We start from the raw sequence: 16,295 nt of genomic DNA on the forward strand, positions 1-16,295 counted from the left end.
TCCATCTGTACACTTGTCTGTCCATCTGTACACTTATATGTTCATCTGTCCATCTGTACACCTGTCTGTCCACCTGTACACTTGTCTGTCCACCCATCTGTACTCTTGTCTGTCCATCTGTACTCTTGTCTGTCCATCTGTACACTTGTCTGTCCACCCGTCCATCTGTACTCTTGACTGTCCACCTGTCCATATGATGACTATACGTTATGGGTTTTTGTAGTTACCACCTGACCTTAATTACATAGATTTCTATGTTTACCCATTTTACAGTACGTGTGTATGTCCCTTGTTGTCAATCTTGAGTTTGTCCAGATATTTTTTTTTTTGTAAATATTTCTTACTTGGTGCGAGTTAAATTTTTCATGATATCTTACCATAACCAAAACGTGACTATAGACAATACTATAGATCATTTCTATATTTCATTTTCAGAACAAACAAAATGGAGTCCATGTTATACTAGATTATACTAGTCATTTATTTGCTGTCATACATGCAGATCCTGATTCCACAAATGAACCTTTTCCTTACAATATCGTTTGGAGTTTTCCTCAAACTCGCTGACCCGGCCCTGTTCAGCCATCTGTACAGCACATTATATTGCGAACATTTTTCTGGACACTTGTCATAGACTGAGATATCTGACCAATTTAGCTGATCAGAGCAGCATAAAATGTAACTGCAGAAGAAATTTAACTCCTCAACATGTTATTCAGAAAAAAGCAGAGGTACTGCTGACGGTTTTTAACTCTCCTTTGACAAACAAAATGTTTCATTGTCCCTTGACCACCCTCCTCTAGCGTCACGTTTTCCTCATCACTAACATTGTGTTGATTTCCCAGATTATCATCCTCATCTGATCGATGATGTCCTTCAGTTCCCGATTTTTTGCCTGCAATTGCTGTAAATAAAATATGTTATATACAGTATTCCATCAGCTATGAGAAAAACATTCTTCATCTTGTTCACTTCGACAAACCTATCAAGCCCCTACTTCACCAATACTCATGAACAAAAGGATATTCCTTAGCTTAATTTTTCCATAGAAAAGCATTACGAAATTAAAACCAAGCACCTCAGATCTTCATCTGAGATAATGTGGCTGATACTCTAACTGACTGAGCTACGCGTATATAAAACTATTTTGTCTCAGACGACCTAAAATGTTGGTTTGGGGTGAGGAGCGTACAGAACAATGGAAGAATGTTTCATGTTGGGTCCAGTAAAAAGTCATTTTTTCTATCCGATTGATATCAAGAAATGCTAATACTGTACCTCTATGATTTCTCTGTTTTCATCCACAACAAATCTATAGTAGACTTCAGAACTATTCGTAGACATTCTGTCCTCAAACGGTTGTCCCTCTATAGGTATCAATGCCTGATCATAAAATAAATAGATTACAAGCAAAATTGAATTTGAATTAATATAATTTTTATTGGTACATGTAGTACAGTAACAGTACATTCCACTTAATCGGGTAATGCTTAATAGGGTATTTCGTTTATTGAGGTAAAAATTCAAAAACCCAAACCATTTTCTCTTGAATCATGTTAAAAAAATTGTTTAATTGGGTTTAATTTCGGTTATTCGACTACGCAATCCGACCAAAAAAAATAGAAATGCTCCAATTTTCACGAAAGTCATCACGTATTTCTTTAAGTTTTAGACATTTATCAACAAATAGGGTAATTAAGATGGGTATAATGTCAAAAAAAAACGGTAAAATATTACCTTAAACGATAATGTTATGTCAGGTTTTTGTCATGTTTAGAACTGTGTTGTTGTTCTGCCTCATGGGGGTTTTCCCCCCCCAACAGGAAATTGATTAAGCATTGTGGGTAAAATTAAATGTTACTTATTTTTGTATTACAAACACCTTCTATGTAAAATATTTAAATCATAATTGTTATGCAAATCAGATGTAACAATTACATTGGAATATAGAACATAGTTCTTCACTATGCAATTACCAGTAAGAAGTGACCCATAGTCCTCCATAAATTTTGTTATGAAATCAAAGGAACTAATGAAAGCTTTAACAATTTATCGGTAATTATTATCATACATTACACTCATAACTTGCATACCTCTTCAGATAAATTGTCACAATCTTTGCTCATTTCGTTGACCTTGCTGTAGAAAAGGTGAAGTTTTTTAAATCCCATGGACAAAGTTTGTAAATTCTCTTCCAGCTTTGTCCTCTTTTCCATGTAGGAAGTGACAGTCGCATTGACACCATTTGGTAACTGAAAAGCAAATGTTCACATCATTGTTCCTGTGGAGATCAGGGGCTAGTTTCATTAATATTCCTTCGCTTAGAATTTTGAATAGGAAAGCATTACAGAATATAAGAAGGGTTCCATAACTAGGATTTTTTCCCTTAAAAGTCTGGAAAATTTTAAGTTAAGGAACGTTTTCTTAAGTTTAAGAATGTTGATGAAACCAGGGCCAGACCATTAGTGTCATCAAAAACTCCCTTCTATCCTTTACATGATTTATATCTTGTAAAATCTCTGTATTGGCATTTATTTAGTATTTAGTGTATCTGTTTTGATAAGTATATATGTATACTAGTGTATAGGTTTTATTTATCTGATGTATGAACTTTCCAATTTAAACATGAATATGTATGAGGATTTCAATTTAAACATGAATATGTATGAATTCGAAGGTCCCAGTTTAAAAATGAATATGTAAAAAAAACTATGAAGATTTCAACTTAACATGAATACTTATGAGGGTTCCAATCTAAATATGAACATGTATATATGAGGGTTCCAGTTTTAACATACCGGTAAATATAATATACAACGGTTCCAATTTAAAAAAGAATATGTAAACTTTGAGGGTTCCTAGACTGAACCCCTCATACATATTTACATTCAAACCAGAACCCTTGAATAATTACAGAAGTATTAACATTTTGAATTGAACCCTCAATAAATATTCAACTGTAACCTGGCACTTTAAAAATGAATATGTATGAGGGCATGAATAAATGTACAAGGGTTCTGGTTGTAACATTTGTATAAGGAAACCAGTTTAAACATTAATATGTGCAATGCTTCCTGTTCAAATTTTAAACAGTTACACAAACCTACATGCTTATTCGTTCCGGATTTCTTACTTTCCATTTAGGAAAAATCTTTAAGAAAAAATCCTTACTGGCATTTGCTTTGTCTGTAACTGTTTGAATATTTCTGTGACTTTGGCAACAATGTCCTGTACAAACTCTTGCCCCTTTTTACAGAGAGTGATAGCATTTAGCTCCTTGGTAGCATTAGGGGACACCATCTGGGGAGCCATTTGTGTAGGAGGATGCTGCATTTGGGGCTGACTCATCATTGGTTGCTGACTTCCCGGACCAGGCCCTGGCCCGGGACCCGGCTGGACACCAGGAAAAGGTGCTGGCTGTTGTACTGGCTGTGCTTGGGAACCAGGCATCATTTGTTGGAATTGATGTCCAGGTGCTGCCATCTATTAGAATAAATAATTTATATAAGAGATATAAGCATGAATTGTTAGGATGCATATGTACATATAGATTACCGGGTAGTAAACATTATACGAAAAACAGGTTCATACCAGCATGCTACTGGCACAATATCGAGTCTCTGGGCCTCATGATAATTGAAAAGAAGCTGTTTAAAGATTTAGGCATATTTGACCCCTGTCACCTTGACAGTTAAGGTCATTCATTTGAACAAACTTGATAGCCCTTCACCCATGCAGGCTATCTACAGGCTGAATATCATCAGCTCTCTCAAAACAGGGCCTCTTGAATTGGTCAGTGAGAAGTTGTAGAGAAAATGTTAATTATGGACATCAGTCTATACAGACGCCACACCACGACATAATTGAAAGCTTACTTGCCCTCTTGGCAGTTCATGATCGGCATTAATGATCTGATGCCTCAAGTTTACTGTTACTGGATCATAGCGGATGCGCAGATCTCAAGTTCTGAATTTTAACTTTGTGTAGTTACCAGAGAAACTCATTGATTATAAATTAATCACAAGAAAACTTCACCTTGAAATATGAATACTGGTCCAGTGACACCTTAACGATTTTCATAAATTATTCAAATGTATTTTGTGGTATGATAGATTTATCAAAAGGGCTGGCATATAATATATACAATGAGCTTTTGACATGATCCTTTCTTCCAAATTAAGATGTATGTATACATACTGTATTTGTAATAACTGAAAATTGAACAAATGTATTACATCATTACAATTTATCAAGAATGTATTGATATCTTAAGATAACTAATACCAACCTATAGACATATGAACAGAACTTACTCAACGTGTTTCAAACTTACATCTAACATTATGATATATACAGTACAGCTCGAGTGGCCATTGCTAAATCCACTCATGCGCGAAATGGGTGGGCATGCGTGGGCAAGACTGTCCACGATCATTCACGGTAAACCGTGACCCGTCAAGGTCCACCGAATCAAGTGGACATATGAAAAATCCACGTGATATCGTGGTCCGTGGCGATCCGCGATATTGAGTGGGCAACCACTACACGATAGGCCGTGAAGACTCGCGGTGTTCCGCGATATAGGGTGGACACTTGCTTGTCCGAAACGCATACCAGTTGTCCGGTTGTACAATCACTGTCAGAGCGAAATTTGACCAGACCCAGTGGACACAAAACGTTCGGAGAACGTCCGGAAAACGTCCTATTCCGGTCACAACGTCCTATTCCTGTCACAACGTCCGGGACTTTCCTACAACGTATTGAGAACGTTTCATGTCAAACGTTTGTGCAACGTTAGCTTTTGACGTTGTTTCGTTATTTTGCTTGCTTTAGAGAGTGTGTTATATACATGTGTGTAATGGTATGAATTATAATTATATCGGTTGTGTTCTCCGCCATTTTGTTCAAATGAATTGTAATGTACGTTTATGTATTATGTAATTCCTATATGTTGTGCTACATTCGGAAATAAACTAAACTAAACATTAAGTGGATCAGAGGTATCAGACACTATTAACTAATTTGTGTGTAATTAACCCAGTTCTTGTGATCACTGCCTAATACGTAAATGCATCATGTGTGTAATTAATAACATCAGAGACATATATACAGAGATTGGCAGCTCTCTATTTGCCCTTGTGTTTACATAGTGGCCCCTGACCTTCCCACAATCCTTTGCGGTCGCTCGGTTCAGTCTTATCTAGACGCCATATTGGAGAAAACTTGAAAACCAGACACATAATTATCGATAATTTCTATTTGAAATCATCACCAAGATCCAATTATGTGCTTTAATTTGATTAATATCAAAGTGCAGAAGTGTCATCAATATGAAATATATCACAATTTGCTGTCCAAGTGTTTGTATTTTGAGTATGAACGTCAAGCACAACGCAGGAAAGATCGGCGGGAATCTCCAATTTTCGAAAAGTCCCTATGGGGTTTTCGAGAATACGGATAAATGACAACAATGTGCATGATAATCAAGACCACATTCCATAAGTATGATAGTTTTTGGTTAATGTGGTAACTTTTGTAGTGGCCTAAATAAAACGATGTGCTTTTTGTGTGCGTTTAAAATTGACGATGTTTTGGTCTGACGTAATGGCGGCTATTTACAAACATGGACATGTCGAATAGGACCCAATGGATTTTAGAAAATACGGATAAATGACAACAATATGCATGATCAATAAGACTATATTCCATAAGTTTGATAGTTTTTGGTTAATGTGGTAACTTTTGTAGTGGCCAAAATAAAACCATGTGCTTTTTGTGTGTTTAAAATTGACGATGTTTTGGTCTGACGTAATGGCGGCTATTTACAAATTTGGACATGTCGAATAGGACCCAATGGATTTTAGACTATATCCCATAAGTTTGATAGTTTTTGGTTAATGTGGTAACTTTTGTAGTGGCCAAAATAAAACGATGTGCTTTTTGTGTGCGTTTAGAATTGACGATGTTTTGGTCTGACGTAATGGCGGCTTAATTACAAACATGGACATGTCGAATGGGACCCAATGGATTTTAGAAAATACGGATAAATGACAACAATATGCATGATCAATAAGACTATTTTCCATAAGTTTGATAGTTTTTGGATAATGTGGTAACTTTGTAGTGGCCTAAATAAAACGATGTCCTTTTTGTGTGCGTTTAAAATTGACGATGTTTTGGTCTGACGTAATGGCGGCTATTTACAAACTTGGACATGTCCAATAGGACCCAATGGATTTTAGAAAATACGGATAAATGACCTCAATGTGCATGATCAATAAGACTATATCCCATAAGTTTGATAGTTTTTGGTTAATGTGGTAACTTTTGTTGTGGCCAAAATAAAATGATGTGCTTTTTGTGTGCGTTTAGAATTGACGATGTTTTGGTCTGACGTAATGGCGGCTATTTACAAACTTGGACATGTCGAATAGGACCCAATAGATTTTAGAAAATACGGATGAATGGCAACAATGTGCATGATCAATAAGACTATATCCCATAAGTTAGATAGTTTTTGGTTAATGTGGTAACTTTTGTAGTGGCCAAAATAAAACGATGTGCTTTCTGTGTGTATTTAAAATGACGATGTTTTGGTCTGACGTAATGGCGGATTAACCAGAACATGTCGAATAAGTTCCAATACTACGATACACACATGCGCATAGCCCGATTTACCTGCGCTCGCGTGTGTTTGATAGGAGACAGGACGCTCTCGATAAGGGATATGCTTGAGTGGTCACGAATAAAGGGAGCCACTACGTGTACGGGGAAATAGCGATGTTACTAATCTCTCTGTATATATGTCTCTGATAACATGCACCTTTCAATGAGTCTTCGTTTCACGTAACGGTTTTACCCAATACAAGTGTTAGTGATGTTAAATACCGATCATAAATTTATTACATGTATTTGAGATTGATTAATTATCGTATCACGTACTGTATGTTAGTGCATGAAGTCTTATTATAAAAACAGAGCTTCATTGTAACACAGGTAAACACTCGGGGCTATGACCTGGCAGCGGTCGCTTTGACTACCACAGTGTCAAGCGAGAATCTGTACAGCTGTCGACTCGACACGGGTGACTTGCCCCGACATTTTTTTCTCCTCGTGATGCAAAAATTGTCCGGATTATTGCGGGAAATTTACTAATAAAAAGTATGTTCCGTTCCCAAAATGGGCTTTCGGAATCCGAATTTCCGTACAGGTGAGTACAAATAACGTTACGGAAATCCGTTCCCGTGCTATTCTGTTTTCCCTGGTTTTCCGTACTATCGGCGTCCGGATTATCGCGGGTCCACTGTACCCTAATAATCTATTTATTTTGCACTTTATATACAGATTCATACATATAATGTGTTTATATGTAATGTTTATTATTTTATTGTACTGAATGCTTTGCATATATGTTCTGTATTCCTATGTACTCTTCATTTTTGGAGGCAATACAGAGAATAAGTATAATGTTAAGTACATCTGTCAATCAAACGGGGTGTCTACATTTCATTGGCGGGTGTCTGACGGTAACCTGTCAATCACACAGATATACGCAGCTGATTGGTCGATCCGTGTGAATAGTATTTTTATCCACCCCAATGTGACAGAGCATTTTATATGTGAAATACACGTCTCTGATTTTTAGGATAAATCATTCTGTTCTTGTGGTATGTAAAGAATTAAAAAAAACTTTATGGATAAGCCGAACTTATAGGTTTGGTTAAATAAAATTGTTGTGTAAGATTATCTACGTCTGTATAGAAAACCCTTTGGAATTGCTTGTATGTTTAATAAGAGTTCTTCACGATAAACGTCGTTAAATCTATTTTTGAATAATTCTATAAGCCGTCCTATCATTGCGTGTTATATCGATTCAAAGATAAGTTTTCTGTGAATTCGGAGCATGAAAGTACTACTAGAGTGACCTGTGCATATGTATACTCTTTCCTATAATACGGGGTCCTGACATTAGACCATTCTAGAGTAAATCGGTAAAATCAGATGCGCGTATCCAGGAATAAAATTTCTTCGGCCAATGAAGCAATTTGACATGGCATTGTTTATTTCAGCCTTTTCTCTAGTCTTCAATATTTCTTCCACTTTCCACATATCGCCGTTTCTCACGCCCACCTTCTGGAATTCTGGACGATGTAGCGGGGTGTTGGTATTATTCAATGAAACACAACCACATGATAAGTTCGTATATTCCGGATTTATTTGTTGACCAGACAATGTGGTTCATAAAACCCTGTAACAGATATAAAATACAACAGATTAACTTTAAATAAATAACGAAGGCCGCAGTAATTGCTTAAAATTGCAAAATATCCGAATCCGAGTTGTATATCCTCTCTTCCTATCCAATTTTAAGCAATAACTGCGGCCTTCGTTATTTATTTAAAGTGTACCCTGAACGAAAAACGATAATCAAATATGTTATTCTTAGTAACCACCGAAGAAGAATGTCGCAAACCGCATCAAAATCGGTTGGCCGAGTGCCGAGATATCGCACATCGAAGTACGCGATTTGCACCTGTCGGTCGACTGCTAATCAGCGTATCGGTCAGTCACTCTTCAGTCTATGACGTCACAGGTTGAACAGAGTGACTGGTATGGTGGCCAGTAGCATAGAGGACAGTGTGAACAGTATCAGCACAAATATGTTTGAATGCGATCTGGACATGAGATTTGAGGATGTTGAATTTGGCGAATATTGCCGACGAGAAGTCGGAATCCAACAATATAAGTTTGAGTTAAAAAAAATAATAACATAGTGAAATTGACTCTGAAAATGACCGCTTGGTTAACACAGACTGGTGCAATATCGGTCAATCACCAATAAATGTATATTAGTTATGTGTTTACCATTTCTTACTCGTTATCAAAGAAAGGAACACAGCATCAACATTTTTAACTAAAATAATGTGCCATTTCATTCGCAAATTAATATTCAAATAAACATACCAACAATACAACAGTTCTGGATGCTCTGGTTTGTGAGAAAAGACGAACACACGCACAGTAAATTTATGCGTTATATTCTATACAAAACCCGCTTTAGTCATGAAGGACACTTAATTTAGAAAGTAATATATTATAATCATCATGATCTACAGTATTCTAAATCTCTCTCCCGTATGAATACCAGTGTATATATGTCTCTGGTATACCGCTAAACAATTACCAGGTGTGAAATTACGGTCCACAAGCTCGTCACACCTGTCACTGCACCACAGGTGTCCGTGATTTCGGGTGTTCTAATCGGCACACGCCGATAATTGCTTGTCAGTTCACGCGTTTGGTTTCTGTGCATTTCAAAGGAGTTCCGAAGACATGCTTTTACAGGTTGTACATAAATTGAGCTTGAATTTTATTAAGAATTGCGTTTATACAATACTATAGGGAATACATTTTCAAGTTGTTGAAATCAAACAAATTATTTTTGGAATTCAGTGAGTTTCGTTTTCCATACAAACGAAAAAAAATCATATCTCAAAGGTTTGTCTATAGAATAATTAACCTAAATTACTTCATTCATATATATAACCCATGATGTTGAAAATGCACTCTATGAATCTTGTCTGGGAGTTACTGATCTTTCATGGACACGTTTTATCAATTGCGGACAATTACCCAAAAATCACAAATGACGGTATAATTTCTGTTTTGGCTAATAAAAATATCAAAATGATTAGCATTTTTTTCACATCTTCAATGAATTGCATTTTGAACTTGTATTACTAGAAGTATTATAACCGAAATCAATACTGGTACATTTGTATGTAACAAACCTGTCATGCCCCCATAATAAAGGCTATATGATGTAAGTCGTTATAAACGGCCCGTTATTCAAATGTCATACATGTTACAACGAACCGTTAAAATAAAAAATACAAATAAAATATTTTAATATACCTGTTATATACGACCTGTTATAATAGAAAATAAATAAGATGATACACGTTGTATTTGGCCCGTTATAATAGAAAATTAGTAAGATGTTACATGTTGTATATGGCTCGTTATGAGAGAAAATTAGTGAGATGCTACATGTTATATATGGCACCGTTTAAAAAGAAAATTATATGTCCCTGGTTTCGGTAGCACTTGCTATTAACTAATTCACAAATATAACTCAGAGAGTTTATTCAGCACTTTCCTTTTTGTTGTCTTATTCGCAATAATTACAGACACGTGTTCACGTTTGTTTCTATATATTTTCTATATGGCGGCTCCGATCGTGTTCAACCTGTGACGTCACAGGTCAAAGGTCACTAAAACGAGGTATTCGGCTTTGGGCTTCAGGTGTGTTTTCGAGAAAAATCACAATAACTCGGTAATGGGTCGGCCGATTTTGATGCGGTTTTCTGCATTCTTGTTTATTAACCAATACCAATAACATATTTAAATATAATTTTTCGTTCAGGGTACACTTTAAATGCAAAATATCCGAATCTGAGTTGTATATCCTACAACAATACACGAATCTTCGTTAATCATTTCTGAATTATTAGATACAACTCATAGCGTCAATAGCTTTTAATTATTGAACATAAAGACATAAAATGATTCATCCTCAAGATAATTTCATTTGTATCAAGAACAGAGACAGTGTAAACATCGGTTCTGTACAGCCGAACAATAGGTGAAACACTATAGGTAGAATTTATCTTAATCTGAAAAATATCCTCTAGATTTTCACATCCGCATGTTGTATTCTCGGAAAACTTTTATCTTTTGCTCTTAATTTGAAAATTCATATTTTCATTTTGTTAATATGGAGAAAGAGCAATCGTTAGCGGCACGGTAACAATCACAATACATACAAAGTACATTTTGTATATAAAATCCAGCAGAAGATTTAGGCAGTAAAATGGTATACACCGTCCATATTTTCAAACTATCACGCAACTCCTGGCTATACATTTTGATAAAATAGAATAAATTATTGATGCAACAAGAGTTCAATTCATTGTAATTGATGTATTTTCTGAAACGTTATTGTTTCTCAGTAAAGGTACAGTCCATATCCTGTTCAGTCCTGAAGCGATATTTGTTGTATTTTGTCTGTATGAAACAATAAAAGTTAACACTAAATAAAAGGTGGAAAATGCATGAAAAAAAAATACACTTCTGGCACGGTGCTAGTAAATGTACATGTATGTTTCACAGAAAATGACTAGCGACGACGACTGCCATTTCCTAGTTACAAATAGTAGTTTACTAACTACGATGTACGTATATAGGATTTCTTATCCTTTTTATATCAATGATTACAGGAGCGTTCTTCTTTATTGATACAAATATATTGGTCATCTCTTTATTTCAAAAATTCAAAATGTATTCTGAAAATTAGTCAGATATTATCAGTGTCTCATTTATCTTTGCATATCAATTACGAAAATTCAATACACGCTCAGTTTCTAACAAGTTCAAAAGCCTGCAAAAACTATTGATAACAAAGCCCGAGGCAATGCTACACCCGTCACTCTTTATCAATTCACTCAGACTCCGCCCATCAACCAATTAGAGTCGGCGCAACAATAAAATATAGCTTCTTACGAATATAACTACGGTGGAACTTCGTTAACTCGAACTCGGGAAACTCGAATACCCCGCATAACTCGAAGTACCTCGTCGGTCCCGGCCGAATTCTCTCTTTATCATAGTAAAGAAAACTCGGAAAACTCGAAAAACTCGGATAATACGAAGTGAAAATTTGGTCCCAACAATAAAAATCCTATTTGAAATGATCGAATAACTTGAAGTATAATTTTCGTCGATCGGTGGTAAACGCCGACATTTTTTAAGAGCTAAATTCCGTTTGTAATACTGAACATATCGGCACCACTAACCTACATGCTATTATAAGTTCAAGTTCAAGTTTTATTTTATTTGAGTGTCACATGTCAATACAATACTTGATTAAAAAATGTACATAAGAACAATAAAATACATATTGACATCCAGCCATTATTGGCTTATGAGACACTAATTACGATTAAAATCTATTAAAAGCTATCAATTATGCTATCCGTTATTGTTAAATTATGCAATGATTAAAATATATAGATTATCAATGTCACATACTTATTTTTTGGAGTTCAGAGACTAACACTAGTCTGTAATAGTTATGCTATTATAAGTGTTCCATAAATTCATGAAATTGTCGGTTTAATCTTATAACAACAAGTCTTGGTGATAAAAAGAATTGCTTAACTTACATCAGGTAATTTCCTAAAGCGGTCGCCGATATTAGTACACACGATAGTCAACAACTCATCTACCCGTTCGCTCAAGCGGAACTAATCTCTGACACACCGGTGGTAGATCTACCCGGATGATGTTTTTACAGGTGTAGAAATGACACAGTCACCGGCGCGTATTAAATCTTTAAACTGCTGAAACAATAGCGTAATTACTGCCGAGGTGTTCAGAGTACAACTGTAACGGTCAGTGCTGTCTATTAAATCGGATAAATACAGTAACAATTTATACGCACATGTTCAGCCCAACTTCGGTGCTAATACACAACGAAATGGCGTGGTTATCAATAAAAAGTAAGTAGGTCGATCAAACAGTATTTTATATGTCCAATAAAAGGTAATGGTTCTGTTAATAATATAATGTTAGTAATATTCAAAACCATCTGTAAGAACTGGTTCGTCCGCCGTCCTGAACTATACATCGTCACAACCCGAGATGAAACACTTTAGAAGCAAAACACTTATGAACCATGTATGATAAAATGTTTTTCTAAAACAATTGATACTTTTATTTCATCTTTAGTGTATTGCTTCTCTTGCAAACTACCTTTACACGTGTTTCTGGAATATGGCAATACGTAGAGGATCGCTACTGTACACAATAATAACTTACGCTCGGGAAAAGACAATTGTTTGAATGCAGACTGATTTGATATCCGATTAATCAATGGATTTTCACGGCTAAGATTTTCATGTTTTTTAGTGGTTCTTCCCATGGATTTAGGGGCCAACGCTAGAATTTTCTTCATGAACTTAACATAAGCTTAGACAACATAGGCGAATACACCGTATCGGATGTACCGCCATGGCTTGTCGAAACACCTGATATTAACCTTACTCTACACGTGAGGGCAAAATCGAGTGCATTACCCGAAGAACACAAATCCTCCTTTCGGGAATGCATTAAAGATTTTCCCGATCACGTTCAGATCTTCACTGATGGCTCAAAAGATGGAGTAAAGGTCTCCGCAGCATGCTATTCCGATCACCATTGCTCTTCAATCCGCTTACCAGATGGTGCCTCTATCTTCTCTGCGGAAGCATGTGCCATCGATTTGGCCCTCGACCATATCGAAGAACAACGCATTAGAAAGGCAATCATTTGTTCCGACTCTCTATCTGTCCTTCAGAATTTACAATCACGAGATCCAAAGAATATACTCATACAAAACCTTGTTTTACGAATATCTCGTATCTTAAAAAAATGCAAAATAACACTACTTTGGATTCCGAGCCATGTCGGAATTAAAGGCAACAAACTTGTTGACCGCCAGGCAAAACTTGCTCTAAATCTGCAACAAACAAATATTAAAATACCATATACAGATTTCAAACCTGTAATTAGTTCTGCCATTCACAGTAAATGGCAGCAACGCTGGTCTCTCGAGACGAGCAACAAACTTTTAAAAGTACAACCAAAACTTAAAATATCAAAACCAAGTCGGAAGGATCGTAGAGAGGAAATAGTCCTCTCTCGGCTCCGTACCGGGCACACATATCCTACTCATTCGTTCCTTTTGAAACAAGAGGATCCACCGGTGTGTTATGCATGTGATGCTCAATTCACAGTGGAGCATTTTTTAATAGAATGTTCCGATTTCAAGCACATTCGTGATAAATACTTTCGAGTCCCGGATATGAAAACCCTTTTCAGTTCCGTGGATTCGAAAACAATATTTAGCTACTTGAAAGAAATCGATCTATTTTATAGACTTTGATGTCTTTTACGTTACTGTCTTTGACGTTCTATTTATATAACAAAGTTCACATAATCTATTCGTACATATACATATTTTACTATTTTTAACCAACTTTTTTATCATAATAATCTAAATATACAATACGGATGCTTTTAAAAATGACAAATTTTATCTGATTTTAACTTACAAAATAAAACATGTTCGTATATTGTTTGGCCCTAAATGACCCTAGTTGTCGATGGGCCGTAAAACATAAACAAACAAACAACCCAACGCTAGATAGTGATCCACAGTATTTAGTGGACCACTGTGTCTCGTGGTATCTAGTGGACCGCGGTATCTGGTGGTCCGCGACATATCGTCGTATACCGTGGACGTCCGCGGTTTACGCTGATCCGTCACGGCTCGCGGTATTGCGTGGGCTTCTTGTCCACTTGTGGACATTTGAGTGGACAGCCTCATTTTGTCCGTGATATAGCGTGGATTTAGCAATGGCCACTCGAGCTGTACTGTACAATGAGCTTTTGACATGATCCTTTCTTCCAAATTAAGATGTATACATACTGTATTTGTAATAACTGAAAATTGAACAAATGTATTACCGTGTACATCATTACAATTTATCAAGAATGTATTGATATCTTAAAGATAACTAATACCAACCTATAGACTTATGAACAGAACTTACTCAACGTGTTTCAAACTTACATCTAACATTATGATAGCATATTGCAAATTTCCAGGAATTTGTAAATAAATTTGGGCTCAAGCATGAAAAATATTAGTGATTCTCATGATTCCATGTTGAATAGACATCCTCAAAGAGATGTAGGATCTGTCAAGGCTAAGAGAAAATCTTCTAGCTGTACTCCAACATCATTATGCATCAGCTAGAAATTAGGATACGCTTATCTCAAACTTAATTAACCCATGGTGTATGCGAAACTTGATTTTTTTCAGCAATCTCAAAGTATGATAGTTTATATACTGTATAAGTGTAGCTATTCATATATACACAGTGTATGTATGCCAGCATATTTCCTCAATTTTTCATACAGTGTCTACAGAAAAATGATAGATTAAAAATCAGAAACACACTATAAAAGCATTTAGCAATGTTGGCTTAAAATCGGACAGTCTTTCCAAAGGCGTCTGCATCTAGTTAGCAACCTATAATGCCGGCGTCTTTTGTTGTAAATGCACTTTTATGATATATAGTAGATCTACATGTAAGAAGGGAGATAACTTTTTTTATAGGAGTCGGTTTATTGATTGTCAGAACACATTTCAAGGTATATGCTTATATCTAGTATCGGGGAACTCATTTACATTGTCAATTTCATCAAGTTACAGACAGTAGGTAGTAGCTTGATGCAAAAATCAACTACATTCACCTGCACGTATAAATCCAGATCAGATAAGGAAGCTGTAACAGTGTTACAGTGCACAGAGACAGTATAATTTAGTTCGATACGTTTTGATTTCAAAGATGTCACAAAAATGAAGCTGATGAGTAATATGTATTTTGTTAAGTTTTCAATTCAAGAAGTTGCGTAAAATCGGAGGATTAGTGCACAAATAAAGTAATGTGTATCAATAATGTTAGATATATTTACCGGCAAATTATTTGTCAACCTTTCTCTTCTGACCGGAAGTATTGGGAACAAATATCAGAACAGTGTGTCGATAATTCGTTATTTTCATTTTCAAAATAAAGACTTTCAGGCGGTCTATTTTACATTTATAACAATGACTATAGTATATATATTTTTAATAAGCAATCTGTGCATGTCAACTTATTTGCAAATAATGGGAAATGCATATCGCTTTTTATCGACTACAGTTATCTGGTCATTTTCCATGACTTCCGGTCTTGCGTGAAAAGATTGGTAAGTTTCGTGTGTGAAAATCGCTATCTTTTGGTTCGAGTCCTCCTACTAGACCGTATGTTTTATTTTTTTATTCCTTGGTATATAATTATAATGAAACTTATTTTTATCAACTTATATTTTGTTGTGAAAACGCATCTTATTTGTGAGTTTATGACTGTCCAGTTAGCTGAGCTGTGTTCCCAGATTTTAGGCAGATACACATGCTGTGTACCACAGTAAAGATAACAGTGTATTTGTATATTTAACTATATAATTTGTATTTTCTTACAACCAACATCGACAATTCAATTGATTTAAGGTCAAACTAAAAGGGTGAATGTATAGTTTCACAGCTGAAATATGGGTGTCTAACTGTTTATAATTATTATATCATTTCATGTGAATTAAGTAATATAAGTACACAGGTAAAGTTGAATGACATACTGATAAAACTTATC

The 16,295-nt window shown here is 35.6% G+C and overlaps 2 protein-coding genes across 4 annotated transcripts in view; one reads left to right on the forward strand and one right to left on the reverse strand.

The window, feature by feature from the left end:
• Nucleotides 1–451: 451 nt before the first annotated feature.
• Nucleotides 452–15,629, reverse strand: LOC117316819 (mediator of RNA polymerase II transcription subunit 30-like). Of its 2 annotated transcripts, none has more exons than XM_033871594.1 (5): nucleotides 15,583–15,629; nucleotides 3,172–3,483; nucleotides 2,094–2,252; nucleotides 1,279–1,383; nucleotides 452–904 (listed from the first exon to the last, which is right to left on the reverse strand). In XM_033871594.1, the coding sequence occupies exons 2-5, from the start codon at nucleotides 3,481–3,483 to the stop codon at nucleotides 806–808; spliced, it is 675 nt and encodes a 224-aa protein (XP_033727485.1). In that variant the 5' UTR covers nucleotides 15,583–15,629; the 3' UTR covers nucleotides 452–805. The 2 variants fall into 2 exon arrangements, with proteins under 2 accessions (XP_033727485.1, XP_033727484.1); XM_033871593.1 differs by lacking the exon at nucleotides 15,583–15,629 and adding an exon at nucleotides 4,334–4,357.
• Nucleotides 15,630–15,826: 197 nt separating this feature from the next.
• The window catches only part of LOC117316584, a 28,257-nt gene continuing 27,788 nt past the window's right edge, over nucleotides 15,827–16,295 (forward strand). Inside the window, exon 1 of one of the 2 annotated variants that reach the window (XM_033871248.1) lies at nucleotides 15,827–15,855. The gene's annotated coding sequence lies outside the window, so the exon portion shown is untranslated. Of the gene's footprint in view, nucleotides 15,911–16,295 lie in introns of both variants that reach the window. The other variant, XM_033871247.1, reaches the window with a different exon arrangement.

The sequence above is a fragment of the Pecten maximus genome, chromosome 18 (genome assembly GCF_902652985.1).
Source record: "Pecten maximus chromosome 18, xPecMax1.1, whole genome shotgun sequence".
Lineage (NCBI taxonomy): Eukaryota > Metazoa > Mollusca > Bivalvia > Pectinida > Pectinidae > Pecten > Pecten maximus.

Coding starts and splice junctions, on each gene's coding strand:
- LOC117316819 (XM_033871593.1), bottom strand. Junction 1,384..2,093: donor GTGACAATTTATCTGAAGAG/GTATGCAAGTTA, acceptor TTTTATGATCAG/GCATTGATACCTATAGAGGG. Junction 905..1,278: donor AAAACAGAGAAATCATAGAG/GTACAGTATTAG, acceptor TTTTATTTACAG/CAATTGCAGGCAAAAAATCG.